Source organism: Triticum aestivum, chromosome 7A (genome assembly GCF_018294505.1).
Source record: "Triticum aestivum cultivar Chinese Spring chromosome 7A, IWGSC CS RefSeq v2.1, whole genome shotgun sequence".
Taxonomy (NCBI): domain Eukaryota; kingdom Viridiplantae; phylum Streptophyta; class Magnoliopsida; order Poales; family Poaceae; genus Triticum; species Triticum aestivum.
Window position 1 is genome coordinate 111826496 of NC_057812.1, and position 19619 is coordinate 111846114.

Here is a 19619-nt window from a genome sequence, read left to right on the forward strand (position 1 = left end):
AAAGAAGGAAATATTATATCCCAATTTCCGTTAAGGAAAGGTATGGAACACTTTCCTCGAAAGAAATTTAAATTACCTTATGAATCTATTATGAGAGCCACATATGGATTGCATACCAAAGATGACAATACCTAGATCTTTTCTTGTTTTTATACCTTTATGATCTTCTTGGATGATTGTTATTTGATCTTGCTGGAAAAAAACAGAAAGTATGCGCTCACGAGAATAATTTTAATTTTTTACGAGAGAGTGATAAAATACTGATTCCAACTGCATTAGATCAATATACAAATTATTTAGGATGTCCTAATTTCTAAGGATTGTTGGAGTTACAGAAGTATCTGAAACCTATAGATGTTGTTTTTCGTGTGTTGTTTGCTTATTTTGATGAATCTATGGCTAGTATCGGGGGGTATGAACCATAGAGAAGTTGGAATACATTAGGTTTAACACCAATTTAAACCTATAAGGATGCTAGCTGACCCTCCTCCACGAAGGTCCCTCGGATTGGGATGTTCCTGGCCATCCGATCGCCTTGAATCTGGTCAACCAAGTAGCCAGGTCCGTCTGATATTTACTGTGATTTTCACCTTGCAATTTATTTTTGAGCTCCATGACTCGTGGGCTCAGTGTCTCTCCCTATTGGTTGGGTTAAATTTCGCAGGGTGACCTTTGCCCGTGAGCCGCGTGCCGTCCCACGAGTCGCGCTGTCTCCCAGAGTGCCGGTTCACCCCTCCCACGCGCCGCACCCAATCCCCTCCTCTCGCACGCCTCGCACCCAATCGCCTCCACGAACCCTAGCCCCCAATGGATGGGACGCCACACCCTTACTCCTCCCCAGCAGCCTCCAACCCCCCCCCCTCCGCCGATCCAAGGCGTGCAGTCACGGAGGCGAGCCTCTCCGGTGACGGCGACAACCTGCAGTCAGAGAAGATGGGAGAGAGGGAGAGAAGGAATGAGAGGAGGGAGGTCCAGTGGCGGACAGGAGAGGGTCAGCGGCCTGCGCCGACAAGGTCAGGTGTGACCTGGCAGACCTGGCAGTTGATGGCGGCCACTCCTGGATCCTTCTTCCACTTCCCCACTGCCTACCACTTTTCCACCGCCACAACCTTATGTACCCGTGAGATCCCATCTGGGGAAATTTTCCAATGATCTACTGGAGGGGGATTCGATCACGGAGAGCTTCTAAATCAACACCATAGCCTCTCTGATGATGTGTGAGTAGTTTACCACAGACCTTCGGGTCCATAGTTATTAGCTAGATGGTTTCTTCTCTCTCTTTGGATCTCAATACAAAGTTCTCCTTGATGTTCTTGGAGATCTATTCGATGTAATTCTTTTTGCGGTGTGTTTGCCGAGATCCGATGAATTGTGGGTTTATGATTAAGATTATCTATGAACAATATTTGATTCTTCTCTGAATTCTTATATGCATGATTTGATATCTTTGCAAGTCTCTTCGAATTATCAGTTTGGTTTGGCCTACTAGATTGTTCTTTCTTGCAATAGGAGAAGTGCTTAGCTTTGGGTTCAATCATGTGGTGTCCTTTCCCAGTGACAGCAGGGGCAGCAAGGCACGTATTGTATTGTTGCCATCGAGGATAAAAAGATGGGGTTTATATCATATTGCTTGAGTTTATCCCTCTACATCATGTCATCTTGCCTAATGCGTTACTCTGTTCTTATGAACTTAATAGTCTAGATGCATGTTGGATAGCGGTCGATGTGTGGAGTAATAGTAGTAGATGCAGAATCGTTTCGGTCTACTTGATAGGGGCGTGATGCCTATGTTCATGATCATGCCTAGATATCATCATAACTATGCACTTTTCTATCAATTGCTCGGCAGTAATTTGTTCACCCACCATAATATATGCTATCTTGAGAGAAACCACTAGTGAAACCTATGGCCTCGGGTCTACTTTACATCATATTAATTTCCCGTCAACTAGCTATTTTTGTCGTTGTTTATTTTGCAATCTTTACTTTCCAATCTATAAAACAAAAATACCAAAAATATTTATGTTATTATCTTTATCAGATCTCACTTTTGCAAGTGGCCGTGAAGGGATTGACATCCCCTTTATCATGTTGGTTGCAAGGTTCTTATTTGTTTGTGCAGGTACTAGGCGATTTGCGTGTAGTCTCCTACTGGATTGATACCTTGGTTCTCAAAAACTGAGGAAATACTTACGCTACTTTGTTGCATCACCCTTTCCTCTTCAAAGGAAAACCAACGCATGTTGAAGAGGTAGCAAATACCCAAGGGAGTTCTTTGTCAAGGACCTTGAGTACTTGCCACGCACAGTGTACCACATTCTGAGGCGTATTCTCTGGCCTATCAAAGGGAATTCTTCTGAAGCTAAACTTGAAGGCGCCATGAAGACTTTGGTATTCTATATCGTTAATGGCATCAGATTCAACACTCAGGATTTCTTTATCCGACAGCTTGCTGATACGTCTCCAATGTATCTATATTTTTTGATTGCTCCATGCTATATTATCTACTGTTTTGGGCAATATTGGGCTTTATTATTCACTTCTATATTATTTTTGGGACTAACCTATTAACCGGAGGCCTAGCCCAGATTTGATGTTTTATGCCTATTTTAGTGTTTCGAAGAAAAGGAATATCAAACGGAGTCGAAACGGAACGAAATCAACTGGAGAAGTTATTTTTGGAAGGAAACCTACCGGATAGATTTGGACCCTACGTCAGAAGATGAAGGAGGTGCTCATGAGGGTAGGGGCGCGCCCCCCTGCCTCGTGGCCCCCCCTTCGGTCCACCGACGTACTCCTTTCACCCATATATACCTACGTATCCTAAAACTTCCAGAACGAAAATTAGATCGGGAGTTCCGCCGCCAGAAGCCTCCGTAGCCACCAAAAACCAATCTAGGCCCGTTCCGGCACCCTGTCGAAGGGGGAAATCCCTCTCCGGTGGCCATCTTCATCATCCTGGTGCTCTCCATGATGAGGAAGGAGTAGTTCTCCCTCGGGGCTGAGGATATGTACCAGTAGCTATGTGTTTGATCTCTCTCTCTCTCTCTCGTTTTCTTGAGGTGATACGATCTTCATGTATCGCGAGCTTTGCTATTATATTTGGATCCTATGATGTTTCTTCCCCCCTCTACTCTCTTGTAATGAATTGAGTTTCCCCTTTGGAGTTATCTTATCGGATTGAGTCTTTAAAGATTTGAGAACACTTGATGTATGTCTTGCCGTGCGTATCTGTGGTGACAATGGGATACCACGTGATTCACTTGATGTATGTTTTGGTGATCAACTTGCGGGTTCCGCCCATGAACCTATGCATAGGGGTTGGCACACGTTTTCGTCGTGATTCTCCGGCAGGAACTTTGGGGCACTCTTTGAGGTCCTTTGTGTTGGTTGAATAGATGAATCTGAGATTGTGTGATGCATATCGTATAATCATACCCACGGATACTTGAGGTGACATTGGAGTATCTAGGTGACATTAGGGTTTTGGTTGATTTGTGTCTTAAGGTCTTATTCTAGTACGAACTCTAGGGCTGTTTGTGACACTTATAGGAATAGCCCAACGGATTGATTGGAAAGAATAACTTTGAGGTGGTTTCGTACCCTACCATAATCTCTTTGTTCGTTCTCCGCTATTAGTGACTTTGGAGTGACTCTTTGTTGCATGTTGAGGGATGGTTATGTGATCCAATTATGTTAGTATTGTTGAGGGGACTTGCACTAGCGAAAGTATGAACCCTAGGCCTTATTTCCACACATTGCAATACCATTTACGCTCACTTTTATTATTAATTATCTTGCTGTTTTTATAATTTCAGATTACAAATACTATTATCTACTATCCATATTGCACTTGTATCACCATCTCTTCGCCGAACTAGTGCACCTATACAATTTACCATTGTATTGGGTGTGTTGGGGACACAAGAGACTCTTTGTTATTTGGTTGCAGGGTTGCTTGAGAGAGACCATCTTCATCCTACGCCTCCTACGGATTGATAAACCTTAGGTCATCCACTTGAGGGAAATTTGCTACTGTCCTACAAACCTCTGCACTTGGAGGCCCACAACGTCTACAAGAAGAAGGTTGTGTAGTAGACATCAAGCTCTTTTCTGGCGTCGTTGCCGGGGAGGTGAGTGCTTTAAGGTATATCTTTAGATCTTGCAATCGAGTCTTTTAGTTTCTTGTTTTATCACTAGTTTAGTTTATAAAAGAAAACTATAAAAAATGGAATTGAGTTTGTCTCATACGCTTCACCTTTTTAATATCTTTCGTAAGTACGATGGAAAGGAAAATTGTGCTCAAGTGCTAGAAGAAGAAATCTATAAAATGTTTGGCACTAAATATTTGAATGATGAGCATGATTGCAATGTTGTTAGTATGAATTCTTTGAATATCCATGATGCTAATGATATGCAAATCCACAATCTTGGGGAAGCTATGTTTGACGAAGATGATATTTTTTGTCCCCCAAGCTTTGATGTGCAAATTTATTATGATGATAGCATGCCTCCTATTTATGATTATTATGTTGATGAAAGTGGTTTCAGAGAGGTCATGACTTTATTTTGTGATGAATCCACTATTTCGGAATAGGTTCCAATTGATTATGAGAACAAAGTTGCTATCTATGATGATTATTGTGATGAGTTGTATGCTTTAAAGAATAATTATAACAATGAAACTTGTCATCTTGATTTCAATTTTCAATCCCATGATAGTTACTTTGTTGAGTTTGCTCCCACTACTATTCAAGGGAAGAATTTTGCTTATGTGGAGAGTAATAAAATTTATATGCTTGTAGATCATGAAAAGAATGCTTTAGGTGCTGGTTATATTGGTGAATTCATTCATGATGCTACTAAAAATTATTATGAGGGAGGAACATATGCTTGTAGGAGTTGCAATAATATTAAGTTTCCTCTCTATGTGCTTAAAATTTTGAAGTTATGCTTGTTTTGCTCTCCTATGCTAGTTGATTATTGTTCCCATAAATTGTTTGCTCAAAAAATCCCTATGCATAGGAAGAGGGTTAGACTTAAATGTGCTAGTCATATTCATCATGATGCTCTATTTATGTTTCAATTCTTATCTTTTATGTGAGCATCATTGAAATCATCATGCCTAGCTAGGGGCGTTAAACGATAGCGCTTGTTGGGAGGCAACCCAACTTTATTTTTATTCCTGTTTATTAATAAATAATTCATCTATTCTCTGTTTAGATGTGGTTTTATGCTTTTAATTAGTGTTTGTGCCAAGTAGAACCTTTGGGAAGACTTAGGGAAAGTCTTGTTGATCATGCTGTAAAAAACAGAAACTTTAGCGCTCACGAGAATTGCTGCCATTTTTATTTGGAGAGTGATATTTAGTTAATTCTTTTTGCATATAGTTAATAGATAAATTACTCAGGTCCAGCAATTTATTTGAGAATTTTATGAGTTCCAGAAGTATACGTTCTATCCAGATTACTACAGATTGTTCTGTTTTTGACAGATTCTGTTTTTCATGTGTTGTTTACTTATTTTGATGAATCTATGGCTAGTAAAATAGTTTATAAACCATAGATAAGTTGAAATAAATTAGGTTTAACACCAATATAAATAAATAATGAGTTCATTACAGTACCTTGAAGTGGTGATTTATTTTCTTATACTAACAGAGCTTACGAGTTTTCTGTTAAGTTTTGTGTTGTGAAGTTTTCAAGTTTTGGGTAAGGATTCGATGGACTATGGAACAAGGAGTGGTAAGAGCCTAAGCTTGGGGATGCCCAAGGCACCCCAAGGTAATTTTCAAGGACAACCAAAAGCCTAAGCTTGGGGATGCCCCGGAAGGCATCCCCTCTTTCGTCTTCGTTCATTGGTAACTTTACTTGGAGCTATATTTTTATTCGCCACATGATATGTGTTTTGCTTGGAGCGTCAATTTATTTTGTTAGGATTTGCTTGCTGTTATTTAGAACAATGTTTTGCATATTTTATTTCAATAAAAGTGGCATTGATAGCCTTTACTATGCCTATGTTACAAGTATACATGTTGCTGTTTGAAAACAGAAAGTTTACCGCTGTTGCAATAATTACCTAGAAAAGTCAGAATGTGATAAAATGTTGAAACCTTTTGCATATTAGTCTCTCATAAATTTACTAAAGTTGGAAAAAAAATCATAATTTTTGTAGCTAGGGAAGTATAGATATTGCAGCATTCTTTACAGACTATCCTGTTTAGGCAGATTGCTGTTATGTTTGCATTGTTTGCATATGTTTGCTTCTTTAATGATTCTATTTGAGGATAGGACTATTAAATATGCAGAGTAATTTAGTATGCAATGTTGAATAATAATTTTAGTGATTTTCTACAGTAGAGTATGATAAGGTTTTTGGCAATGGTTTATACTAACTTATCTCACGAGTCCTTGTTGAGTTTTGTGTGGATGAAGCTTTTGAGATTTAGGGAGACCGTGATATGAGAGGAATTAAGGAGACACAAAAGCTCAAGCTTTGGGATGCCCAAGGCACCCCAAGATAACATTTCAAGAAGTCTCAAGCATCTAGCTTGGGGATGCCCCGGTTGGCATCCCACCTTTCTTCTTCAACAACTATCGGTTAGTTTCAGTTGATCCTAAGTTTTTGCTTCTTCACATGATGTTTGCCATTCTTAGAATGTCATTTTATTTTGCTTTGCTTGCTGTTTGAATAGAATACCAAGATCTTAAATTATTAAATGTTAGAGAGTCTTCACATAGTTGCATAATTATTCAACTACTCATTGATCTTAACTTATATCTTTCGGAGTAGTTTGTCATTTGCTCTGGTGCTTCACTTATATATTTTAGAGCATGGTGGTAGTTTTATTTTTAAGAAATAGATGAACTCTCATGCTTCACTTAGATAATTTTGAGAGTCTTAATAGCATGGTAATTTTCTTAAAATCCTAATATGCTAGGTATTCAAGAATAAAAAAACTTTCTTATGAGTGTGTTGAATACTAAGAGAAGTTTGATGCTTGATGATTGTTTTGAGATATGGGGGTAATAATATCAAAGTCGTGCTAGTTGATTAGTTGTGAATTTGATAAATACTTGTGTTGAAGTTTGTGATTCCGGTAGCATGCACGTATGGTGAACCGTTATGTGATGAAGTCGGAGCATGATTTATTTATTGATTGTCTTCCTTATGAGTGGCGGTCGGGGACGAGCGATGGTCTTTTCCTACCAATCTATCCCCCTAGGAGCATGCGCGTAGTACTTTGTTTCGATAACTAATAGATTTTTGCAATAAGTATGTGAGTTCTTTATGACTAATGTTGAGTCCATGAATTATACGCACTCTTACCCTTCCACCATTGCTAGCCTCTCTAGTACCGCGCAACTTTCGCCAGTACCATAAACCCACCATATACCTTCCTCAAAACAGCCACCATACCTACCTATTATGGCATTTCCATAGCCATTCCGAGATATATTGCCATGCAACTTTCCACCGTTCCGTTTATTATGACACGCTACATCATTGTCATATTGCTTAGCATGATCATGTAGCTGACATTGTATTTGTGGCAAAGCCACCGTTCATAATTCTTTCATACATGTCACTCATGCATCATTGCACATCCCAGTACACCGCCGGAGGCATTCATATAGAGTCATATTTTGTTCTAAGTATTGAGTTGTAATTCTTGAGTTGTAAGAAAAATAAAAGTGTGATGATGATCATTATTAGAGCATTGTCCCAGTGAGGAAAGGATGATGGAGACTGTGATTCCCCCACAAGTCGGGATGAGACTCCGGACGAAAATAAATAAATAAATAAAAGAGGCCAAAGAAGCCCAAACAAAAAAAGAGAAAAAAAGAGGCCATAAAAAAGAGAAAGGCCCAAATAAAAAATAAAAAATAAAAAATAAGAGAAAAAGAGAGAAGGGGCAATGCTACTATCCTTTTACCACACTTGTGCTTCAAAGTAGCACCATGATCGTCATGATAGAGAGTCTCCTGTGTTGTCACTTTCATATACTAGTGGGAATCTTTAATTATAGAACTTGGCTTGTATATTCCAATGATGGTCTTCCTCAAAATGCCCTAGGTCTTCGTGAGCAAGCGAGTTGGATGCACACCCACTAGTTTCTTTTGTTGAGATTTCATACATTTATAGCTCTAGTGCATCTGTTGCATGGCAATCCCTACTCACTCACATTGATATCTATTGATGGGCATCTCCATAGCCCATTGATACGCCTAGTTGATGTGAGACTATCTTCTCCTTTTTGTCTTCTCCACAACCGCCATTCCATTCCACCTATAGTGCTATATCCATGGCTCACGCTCATGTATTGCATGAAGATTGAAAAAGTTTGAGAACGTCAAAAGTATGAAACAATTGCTTGGCTTGTCATCGGGATTGTGCATGATTTAAATATTTTCTATGGTGAAGGTAGAGCATAGCCAGATTATATGATTTTGTAGGGATAACTTTCTTTGGCCATGTTATTTGGAGAAGACATGATTACTTTGTTAGTATGCTTGAAGTATTATTATTTTTATGTCAATATGAACTTTTATCTTGAATCTTTCGTATCTGAATATTCATACCACAATTAAGAAGAATTACATTGAAATTATGCCAAGGAGCACTCCGCATCAAAAATTCTCTTTTTATCATTTACCTACTCGAGGACGAGCAGGAATTAAGCTTGGGGATGCTTGATGCGTCTCCAACATATCTATAATTTTTGATTGCTCCATGCTATATTATCTACTGTTTTGGGCAATATTCGGCTTTATTATTCACTTTTATATTATTTTTGGGACTAACCTATTAACCGGAGGCCTAGCCCAGATTTACTGTTTTATGCCTATTTCAGTGTTTCGAAGAAAAGGAATATCAAACGGAGTCGAAACGGAACGAAATCAACTGGAGAAGTTATTTTTGGAAGGAAACCTACCGGATAGACTTGGACCCTACGTCAGAAGACGAAGGAGGTGCTCACGAGGGTAGGGGCGCGCCCCCCTGCCTTGTGGCCCCCCTTCGGTCCACCGACGTACTCCTTTCACCCATATATACCTACGTATCCTAAAACTTCCAGAACGAAGATTAAATCGGGAGTTCCACCGCCAGAAGCCTCCGTAGCCACCAAAAACCAATCTAGGCCCGTTCCGGCACCCTGTCGGTGGGGGCAATCTCTCTCCGGTGGCCATCTTCATCATCCCGGTGCTCTCCATGACGAGGAGGGAGTAGTTCTCCCTCGGGGCTGAGGGTATGTACCAGTAGCTATGTGTTTGATCTCTCTCTCTCTCTCTCTCTCTCTCTCTCTCTCTCTCTCTCGTTTTCTTGAAGAGCCTCACATTGCTCTGCTCTAAAGATGATCTTTGTGCAGATGGCTTCACCGATCACTTCAAGTTTGACTCCAGGCCTCCCCAAAATGCAAGTTGGCATCGCACTACATCTATTGAAGATTCTGAACATTCGTCCTCGGTTGCAACTGTTGTTGCGAGAGTGTCGATGAAGTGGATGACACCACTTCACCAACCTTAGCTAGACTGGATCGTGATTCTGCGTCAGGACCGTCTGCACCACCAAACTCTAACGTCGACCCTGCTCCCTCTTCTACTCCAACTGGGAACAAGTAGATCCTCTATGTCTTTAGACCTTTTTGGTCCTTACTGACAAAAGGGGGAGAAGCATATGAGGTTGATAGTCTTCAAGCGGGTCCATATGGATGGTTGCATTATTTTTGCTAAGTTCTTACAACTCTCTTTTGAAACTATTTGGCGCTTGAGTTGTAACACTTAAACTTGATGGTCGTTTGCTACTTTTGATGCCACTTTGTGATGCGATCATAAATTCCTCATGAAGTCATTCGGCAGATGCCCATTTCTCATTATGCATGTCATTATCTTTGTTATTCTTATATATGCATGATGAATTGTCTTCGTAAGTTGAAGAGGATCTCCACCAAGTAAAACCTGCCATGTGTATTTGCATTCAAAAGCAAACTACTTATATGCACATCTTCAAGGGGAGCCTTTTGCAACTTATGAAGGCAATGCCTTTATCCTTAACTCTCACATACTTTTATCCCTGATACGTCCATTTTGCATCATGCTTTTATATTGATATTTATTGCATTTTGGGCTGTTATTACACCTTATATCGCAATACTTATGTCTATAATCTCTCTTATTTTACAATGTTTACATGAAGAGGGAGAATGCAGGCAGCTGGAATTCTGGGTTGGAGGAGCAAATATTAGAGACCTATTCTACACATCTCCAAAAGTCCTAAAATTTCACAGGAGCACATTTCAAAATATATAAAAAAATATTGGGCGAAAGAAGTACCAGAGGGGTCCACCCACCATCCATGAGGGTGGGGGGCGCGCCCCCTGCCTCGTTGGCCCCCTAGCAGCCCTCTGATGCCCATCTTTGGCTATATGGAGTCTTTCGTCCTGGAAAAAAATCAGAAGCAAGCTTACGAGACGAAACTCCGCTGCCACAAGGCGGAACATTGGCGGAACCAATCTAGGGCTCCGATGCAGCTGTTATGCCGGGGAAACTTCCCTCCGAGAGGGGGAAATCATCACCATCGTCACCAACATCGATCCTCTCATCGGGAGGGGGTCAATCTCCATCAACATCTTCACCAGCACCATCTCATCTCAAACCCTAGTTCATCTCTTGTATCCAATCTTTGTCTCAAAACCTCAGATCGGTACCTGTGGGTTGCTAGTAGTGTTGATTACTCCTTGTAGTTGATGCTAGTTGGTTTATTCGGTGGAAGATCATATGTTGAAATCCTTTATGCATATTAATACCCCTCTGATTATGAACATGAATATGATTTGTGAGTAGTTACGTTTGTTCCTGAGGACATGGGAGAAGTCTTGCTATAAGTAGTCATGTGAATTTGGTATTCATTCGATAGTTTGATGAGATGTATGGTGTCTTTCCTCTAGTGGTGTCATGTGAACGTCGACTACATGACACTTCACCATTGTTTGGGCCTAGAGGAAGACATTGGGGAGTAATAAGTAGATGATGGGTTGCTAGAGTGACAGAAGCTTAAACCCTAGTTTATGAGTTGCTTCATAAGGGGCTGATTTGGATCATTATGTTTCATTCTATGGTTAGGTTTACCTTAATACTTCTTTTGTAGTTGCGGATTCTTGCAAGAGGGGTTAATCATAAGCGGGATGCTTGTCCATGGAAGGACAGTACCCAAGCACCGGTCCACCCACATATCAAATTATCAAAGTACCGAACGTGAATCATACGAACGAGATGAAAACTAGCTTGATGATAATTCCCATGTGTCCTCGGGAGCGTTTTCCTTTATATAAGAGTTTGTCCAGGCTTGTAATTTGCTACAAAAAGGATTGGGCCATCTTTCTGCACCTTATTTACTTTTATTACTTGTTACCCGTTACAAATTACCTTATCACAAAACTATCTGTTACCGATAATTTCAGTGCTTGCAGAGAATACCTTACTGAAAACTGCTTATCATTTCCTTTTTACTCCTCGTTGGGTTCGACACTCTTACTTATCGAAAGGACTATGATATATCCCCTATACTTGTGGGTCATCAAGACTCTTTTCTGGCGCCGTTGCCGGGGAACGAAGCGCCTTTGGTAGGTGGAATTTGGTAAGGAAAATTTTATATAGTGTGCCGAAATTTACTGTCACTTCTTACTATGGAACATAATCCTTTGAGGGCTTGTTCGGGGTATCTTCACCCCGACCAGTAGAGCAAAGAGTTGCTCAACCTACTGAACCAACTGAAAATGTTTACTTTGAAATTCCTTCGGGTATGATAGAGAAAGTGCTAGCTAATCCTTTCACATGTGACGGAACTTTACACGCCGATCTGCACCTAATCTATGTGGATGAAGTTTATGGATTATTTAAGCTTGCAGGTATGCCCGAGGATTATATCAAGAAGAAGGTCTTACCTTTATCTTTGAAGGGAAAGGCATTGACATGGTTTAGGCTATGTGATGATATGGGATCATGGAACTACAACCGATTGAAATTGGAATTTCATCAGAAGTTTTATCCTATGCATCTTGTTCATCGTGATCGTAATTATATATATAATTTTTGGCCTCGCGAAGGAGAAAGCATCGCTCAAGCTTTGGGGAGGCTTAAGTCAATGTTATATTCATGCCCCAATCATGAGCTCTCAGGAGAAATTATTATTGAAATTTTTTATGCTCGGCTTTCTCTCGATAATCGCTCCATGCTCGACACTTCTTGTACTGGTTCTTTTATGATGAAGACTATTGAATTCAAATGGGATTTATTGGAAAGAATTAAACGCAACTCCGAAGATTGGGATCTCGAGAAGGTAAGGAGTCAGGTATAACCCCAAAGTTTGATTGTGTTCAATTTTTTATGGATACCGATACCTTTCGTGAATTTAGCACTAAATATGGACTTGACTCTGAGATAGTAGCTTCTTTCTGTGAATCCTTGGCTAATCATGTTGATCTCCCTAAGGATAATTAGTTTAAATATAATCCTCCCATTGAAGTAAAAGTAGTTACACCTATTAAAGTTGAAGAAAAGACTATTACTTATAATGATTCTGTTGTTCCTACTACTTATATTGAGAAACCACCTTTCCCTATTAAAATAAAGGATCATGCTAAAGCTTCAACTGTTGTTCGGAAGAGTAATACTAGAACACCTACACCCTCTGAGCAAATTAAAGTTGAACCTAGTATTGCTATGGTTAAGGATCTCTTGGCCGATAATATTGATGGGCATGTTATTTACTTCTGTGATGAAGCTGGTAGAATTGCTAGACCCGATACTAAAAATAAACATAGACCTGTTGTAGGCATGCCTGTTATTTTTGTTAAAATAGGAGATCATTGCTATTATGGCTTGTGTGATATGGGTGCTAGTGCAAGTGCAATACCTCATTACTTATATAAAGAAATTATGCATGATATTGCACCCGCTGAGATAGAGAAAATTGATGTTACAATTAAGCTTGCCAATAGAGACACTATTTCACCAGTTGTGATTGTTAGAGATGTTGAAGTCTTGTATGGGAAAGTTAAATATCCTACTGATTTTCTTGTTCTTGGTTCCCCACAAGATGACTTTTGTCCCATTATATTTGGTAGACCCTTCTTGAATACCGTTAATGCTAATATAGACTGCAGAAAGGATGTTGTTGCTATTGGTTTGGGGGATATGTCTCATGAGTTTAATTTTGCTAAATTTCGTAGACAACCCCATGATAAAGAATTGCCTAGTAAATATGAACTTATTGGTCTTACTTATATTGTCGTGCCTTGGCGGAACCAATCTAGGGCTCCGGTGGAGTTATTCTGCTAGGGAAACTTCCCTCTGGGAGGGGGAAATCATCACCATCGATCCTCTCATCGGGAGGGGGTCAATCTCCATCAACATCTTCACCAGCACCATCTCATCTCAAACCCTAGTTCATCTCTTGTATCCAATATTTGTCTCAAAACCTCAGATTGGTACCTGTGGGGTGCTAGTAGTGCTGATTATTCCTTGTAGGTGATGCTAGTTGGTTTATTCGATGGAAGATCATATGTTCAAATCCTTTATGCATATTAATACCCCTCTAATTATGAACATGAATATGATTTCTGAGTAGTTACGTTTGTTCCTAAGGACATGGGAGAAGTCTTGCTATAAGTAGTCATGTGAATTTGGTATTCGTTCAATAGTTTGATGAGATGTATGGTGTCTTTCCTCTAGTGGTGTCATGTGAACGTCGACTACATGACACTTCACCATTGTTTGGGACTAGAGGAAGGCATTGGGGAGTACTAAGTAGACGATGGGTTGCTAGAGTGACAGAAGCTTAAACCCTAGTTTATGAGTTTCTTCGTAAGGGGCTGATTTGGATCTATATGTTTCATGCTATAGTTAGGTTTACCTTAATACTTCTTTTGTAGTTGTGGATGCTTGCAAGAGGGGTTAATCATAAGCGGGATGCTTGCCCATGGAAGGACAGTACCCAAGCACTGGTCCACCCACATATCAAATTATCAAAGTACTGAATGCGAATCGTACGAACGTGATGAAAACTAGCTTCACGATAATTCTCATGTGTCCTCGGGAGCGTTTTCCTTTATATATGAGTTTGTCCAGGCTTGTCCTTTGCTACAAAAATGATTGGGCCATCTTTCTGCACCTTATTTACTTTTATCACTTGTTACCCGTTATGAATTACCTTATCACAAAACTATCTGTTACCGATAATTTCAGTGCTTGCAGAGAATACCTTACTGAAAACTGCTTATCATTTCCTTCTACTCCTTGTTGGGTTCGACACTCTTACTTATCGAAAGGACTACGATAGATCCCCTATACTTGTGGGTCATCAAGACTCTTTTCTAGCGCCGTTGCCGTGGAGCGAAGCGCCTTTGGTAGGTGGAATTTGGCAAGGAAAATTTTATATAGTGTGCTGAAATTTACTGTCATTTCTTACTATGGAACATAATCCTTTGAGGGCTTTTTCGGGGTATCTTCACCCCGACCAGTAGAGCAAAGAGTTGCTCCTCAACCTACTGAACCAACTGAAAATGTTTACTTTGAAATTCCTTCGGGTATGATAGAGAAACTTCTGGCTAATCCTTTCACAGGTGATGGAACTTTACATCCCGATCTGCACCTAATCTATGTCGATGAAGTTTGTGGATTATTTAAGCTTGCAGGTATGTCCGAGGATGTTATCAAAAAGAAGGTCTTACCTTTATCTTTGAAGGGAAAGGCATTGACATGGTTTAGGCTATGTGATGATATGGGATCATGGAACTACAACCGATTGAAATTGGAATTTCATCAGAAGTTTTATCCTATGCATCTTATTCATCGTGATCGTAATTATCTATACCTATACTAATTACAGACTTCCTACTAATTCCGATGTAAATTAGAAATTAGGAGCCGTCCATCTAATGGGACCAGGTTATTACGGTCTAGATTAACTCATAAAAGTTGCGAAAAAAAACTAAAAGAGATGCCCGTAAAATATGAACCTCCACCTTTTTTCCCATAAAAATACCCTAGAAGCAAACCCTATTCTCTCGCTCAATCTCTGACCTCCCTCCTCTTTCACGTCTCTGTTCATACTAGTAAGAGTGCACGTGCACGTCTTCACCAATACACACATAAAATTCATTTGGGTATAAAGTTTAAATTTGTATTCTATAAATTCTGAACAACAGAACAAGGCATGACAAAGATTAAATCGATGCACAACAATATGCATTTTTAACATCAACTCGTAAATGATTCAGGAACATAATATCAGATGAACATAAATATAGTGAGTAATCATGCATGCAGGCCATGTCTCAAATGATTTATACAATAAATCAAACATAAGGGACCTTACAAATTTTATGATAAAAGAACCAAGAGTAGACACTGAAGTGTTGCAATGCAACCTAAGGAAAACCCGATACATCTTTTGTTTAGCAGGTCTGGTTCTTGATTAAGCGGTGGCTGTTCGACACAATCCACATAAACTACAGCCCTACTGTTACGCACCTGCACCCACCTACTTAAAAATATTGGTACATAATATGACATGTCTGCCTGCCAGTGATGATGAGAAAATGTATGCCAAGAATTAACAAATGCCGTGAATATGCTTTTTCCCAAACACAAGTACTACCACGCATACCTATGTTATATTATAAAGGTCCATATTCAAGAAATAAAAATAAAAAACAAACACTAAACTGAGAGAGACGGACCAAGAAACCACACAATGGTGACAAAGAAACAGTAGTGATGCAGGGTGTGCGAAATAAAATATCATCTCATGCCGCAGGGCGCAACAGCACATGCAGGTGCTGTCACTTCAATGAACAAGCCCATGGACCGCAATACCTTTTCAAGCCTATTCCTGCCATGCCTCTCTCCTCCTGTCGCTATCTGTCTCCTAAAGAAAGCCTGCTAATCGCCTGGTTAATGTACAAGCGTCTGCACTGCAGAATTCTCTAGCACGAATCTTGAACACCGCGGATCGACGGGATAACTGGGTGTCGGGGCACCCGGGTGTCGTCACACCTTTTCGTTTTCATGTTCAACGTTGCTTCTTTGACTGTACTGTTGATAATCTGGTTCAACACAAGCAGTGGCACAACTTCAGAAGTCAAATTTCAAGAATCTTTATTCAAGAGGTCAAATGAATTAAAAATATCAACAAACATTCATCCTGGTGCTATTGTTATAAATAAATGTGCATTTATAGAAAATACGTGAATGAGAGGTATCTTTTTTCAATAATTTCTTGTTAGGACAGAAAACTATTAGTACCTTTGCTCAATCCCACAAGTAGTAGAAAGGATCACTGCTTATTGTGAACGTGAACTCCTGACCAGTTTTCAATGAGGCAAATCTTGAATACTAATTTCTGGGCCTGAATGTGTTAAATCTAGCTTATATCAGAGCAAATAAGCTGGAATATGGTGAAAGAAGGGTCGGCATAAAAAGGTTTGATTACACTATTTATTGATAGAGCAAAATCATGTGCTTGCATGCGCATGCCAGACTTATAATTGACTCGTCCATAAGAGTCTACAAGCATGGTCTCAACTCTTTCACCAATTCAATAATTTTCTGGTGCGATGCATGGTCTCCATGTGACATATTAGCCGAGCCACATTGATGTCATCCTCAGCAAAATCCTAGATAATCTCCCTTGTGTTAGTTGAGGGACCAACTGTGCACATAATCCTCATTTTGTGCCTAACATTTGGTTTAGACCACCACATACACATTGGCTGATGTACTGTTATTTGATGAATATCCATAAGATGATGGTAGTCCTCGTTTTCCTGTCAAGAAGTTTTCTTACAATTAATTTCAATGCATCAATTTATAAGATTCCTTACCCACAGAACAATGCATTATATTCAACTTAGCGTTCAGCAATTAGTAGAGACATATGACATGATCATTTTGCACTTTACAGTACTAAGAAGACGACATGAGATAATACCAAATGCATTTGATTAAACCACAGTTCACTTGAAGAACAAGATCACAACCAACTAAGTTGATTATATTTCAAGCAAGTGCGCGGATCACAAAAACAGCAGCAGGTGTTCAATTCAAACATATATGCAGACATACAATAAGTATACAACTACAAAAATTAGGCTCCTGGTAAGCTGAGATGGCAATACATGTAAGAACTATACCAAACTAACCTGAGTATTGTTCAAAAACAATTGATATGTGCTCTCACCATAGAGCACAGATCATAACTTATAATTCAGAGATACGTGTGTGTTCTTACTGGGCACCTCGCTGCTATCTTTAGAAAAGAGGAATTGCCTTGAGATTGTGGAAGCCATCGCCAGTCCAGATGGAGATCTTGCTCAGTGTGTAGCTCTCATCCAACTTGAAATCCATGTAGAGAGTAACAAGCTCGCCCCAACAACAATTCATATCAGAAAAAGGATCCCACACATAGAAGATTAGGTATGTGTTTCGAATGGATGCCCTCATCTAGCTGGTTCTTGTCATTCGACTTCGCCTGCGCTGCACATATACAGATACAGGTGGCACGAGGAAATCAAGATCGATTTTAAGTATAAAAGCATGCCCAGATTCAACCAAACTAATCAATGGACGATATATAATCACAGGTAAAAGCACGCTATGAGAAACAAGCACTGTATATAATAACTTACAAACATTTTTCACTTTCTCTCTCTCGCTCGCTACTCCATGGAACAAGAACAAATACTATTCGATACTTCTTGCATGTAGAAACTGCTCTAGTTTATTGAAGACTCGATGCACAATAGTTACACATGATTAGGCTTCTAATTAACTACTCTAGTAACTATTTGGTTTATCGAAGACTCAATGAAAGGAATCACGCATCATCCAAACAAAATTGAGCGGAAGTCAGCGGAAGATCGCTTACTCGTCGTGGTTACCTGCAGCAGTACATTCTTCTGAAACTGGATGTTGACCATGTGTGGCTGCACACTGTCTGACCTGAGAAATATAAATCCGCCAACGATGAGGGTGCCCCTGCAGTATGTAAGATCAACGATGATCTAAGGAGAAAAGCTATACCATGTGTTGGGGTGGAATGAGATAATGACAAGGTCAACTAATCCAACATTTATCTGTTTCAAGAAGAAAAGGGTAAACCATTTTCAATATGCCACTGAAGTTTGTCTACATTACATTCAGATTGATGTGAATATGAAGTCACAACAGATTGGACAGTTTTTCTCTAACCTCTTCTTCCGACATTTGTGAATCGAAAAGAAAAAAAATCTGAATCAGCCTAGAAAAGCAAGGAACCACGCCTGCAAAATTGATTCCTATGCAGAGATGAAAATCCTAGAACTTGACATGGCCAGCATATGATTCACCGCAGCTCGATGGCTATAGCACACGACCGCAGGTATGGGCGCACGCATGAGGGAGAGCAGAGCACAGGGGCTTACCTAGGCCGGAGTCGAAGAAGCGGCTGGCCACCGGAGGCGCAGGAGGAGACATGGAGGGAGCGCAGGGCAGAACAGCAACCGCGCCGGTACCCGCCTCCATCGGGCCGCTGACCGTGATCCGCGCTGCCCGAGGTGGAGCGGCCATGGACGCTGCGGATCCGCCGCCATGGTTGCTCTGCCCAGCCTAGAGAAGAAGGGTCAGGGAACCCGAGGTGGAGCGGCTGCGGACGCTGCAGATCCATCGCCATGGTTGCTGTGCCCAGCGAGAGAAGGGTCGGGAGGCACTGATTTTTCCTTTCTGACTGGCGGTGAGGCATCGAGTCGGATGGAATTGATCCACGTATCGCGGGCGGGGCCGTGGGGATTAGGGGACGCGGAGCGCGAGGGCTGTTCGCAGACCACGGCGTCTGCCAGGCAGAACAATTGATCTCAGACATCAATCGAATTGTTACCCCATTGATATTAGTAGGATGCGTTTAAGTTGACTTAATCTGAGGGTCCTGATTACTCCGTGTACAGTTTACTGTGTGGTTTTAGGGGAGTTTATGTTTACTCTTTTAATAGTAGTATAGATTAATAGTAGTATAGATATAGATTCTCATGGAAAAGAGATCCACGATTTCTCTCAATTTGGAGCAACAAAGTTGGTAATGGATCCCTCTCTCAATGTCTCACGTCTCCCTCTCCCAAACCCTCATCTCTCTCTTTCTATCCACATGGAAACATATCTATGTCTCTCCCAATTGCAACAAGTTAGGGCACGGATCTTCTGTCTCTCCGAATTGCAACAAGGCAGTTAGGGTGTGGATCTTCTGCGATCCTCTCCACATGGAAACAGATCGTGTCTCTCCCAAATTGCTGCAAGGAAGTTATGACATGCTTCTCTAATTTATGGCATGGACCTTCTGCGCTCCCGTCTACATGGAAACAGATCATGTCTGTCCGAAATTACAGAAACCAAGTTATGGCATGGATCTCCTGCGCTCGTGCAACTTATTACAATTTTTTCCCTCATCTAGATCAGGTTCGTCTTCTCTGTCCGCACACTGATTTTATTGAAATTCTTTTTGTCGGTTTGGATCTAATTCTTTTCATCGTGTCCTTTAATAGTGCAGTCTAGGGATTCAATTTTCTTTATCGTGCATCTACTTGAAGCAGA

General features: G+C 40.4%; 1 protein-coding gene across 5 annotated transcripts; it reads right to left on the bottom strand.

Moving 5' to 3' along the window:
* Nucleotides 1–15300: 15300 nt before the first annotated feature.
* LOC123150681 (anaphase-promoting complex subunit 10) lies at nucleotides 15301–18859 on the bottom strand. Of its 5 annotated transcripts, none has more exons than XR_006475303.1 (5): nucleotides 18461–18859; nucleotides 17926–18035; nucleotides 17290–17534; nucleotides 16305–16825; nucleotides 15302–16105 (listed from the first exon to the last, which is right to left on the bottom strand). XR_006475303.1 is itself a non-coding variant. In XM_044570515.1 (5 exons), the coding sequence occupies exons 1-3, from the start codon at nucleotides 18775–18777 to the stop codon at nucleotides 17310–17312; spliced, it is 525 nt and encodes a 174-aa protein (XP_044426450.1). In that variant the 5' UTR covers nucleotides 18778–18859; the 3' UTR covers nucleotides 15302–16105; nucleotides 16305–16825; nucleotides 17201–17309. The 5 variants fall into 5 exon arrangements, 2 of the variants coding, with proteins under 2 accessions (XP_044426449.1, XP_044426450.1); XM_044570515.1 differs by having other exon boundaries at nucleotides 17201–17420; nucleotides 17939–18035; XR_006475302.1 differs by having other exon boundaries at nucleotides 15303–16105; nucleotides 17201–17534; nucleotides 17939–18035.
* Between the last annotated feature and the right edge of the window lie 760 nt (nucleotides 18860–19619).

Bases quoted from the DNA above. Each gene is read 5' to 3' on its own strand.
- LOC123150681 (XM_044570515.1), bottom strand. From the start codon at position 18,777: ATGCCTCACCGCCAGTCAGAAAGGAAAAATCAGTGCCTCCCGACCCTT. The intron at 18,036-18,460 runs GTAAGCCCCTGT...TACATACTGCAG, and splicing joins CTTCTTCGACTCCGGCCTAG to GGGCACCCTCATCGTTGGCG. The intron at 17,421-17,938 runs GTAACCACGACG...TGTTGGGGCGAG, and splicing joins AGAAGAATGTACTGCTGCAG to CTTGTTACTCTCTACATGGA.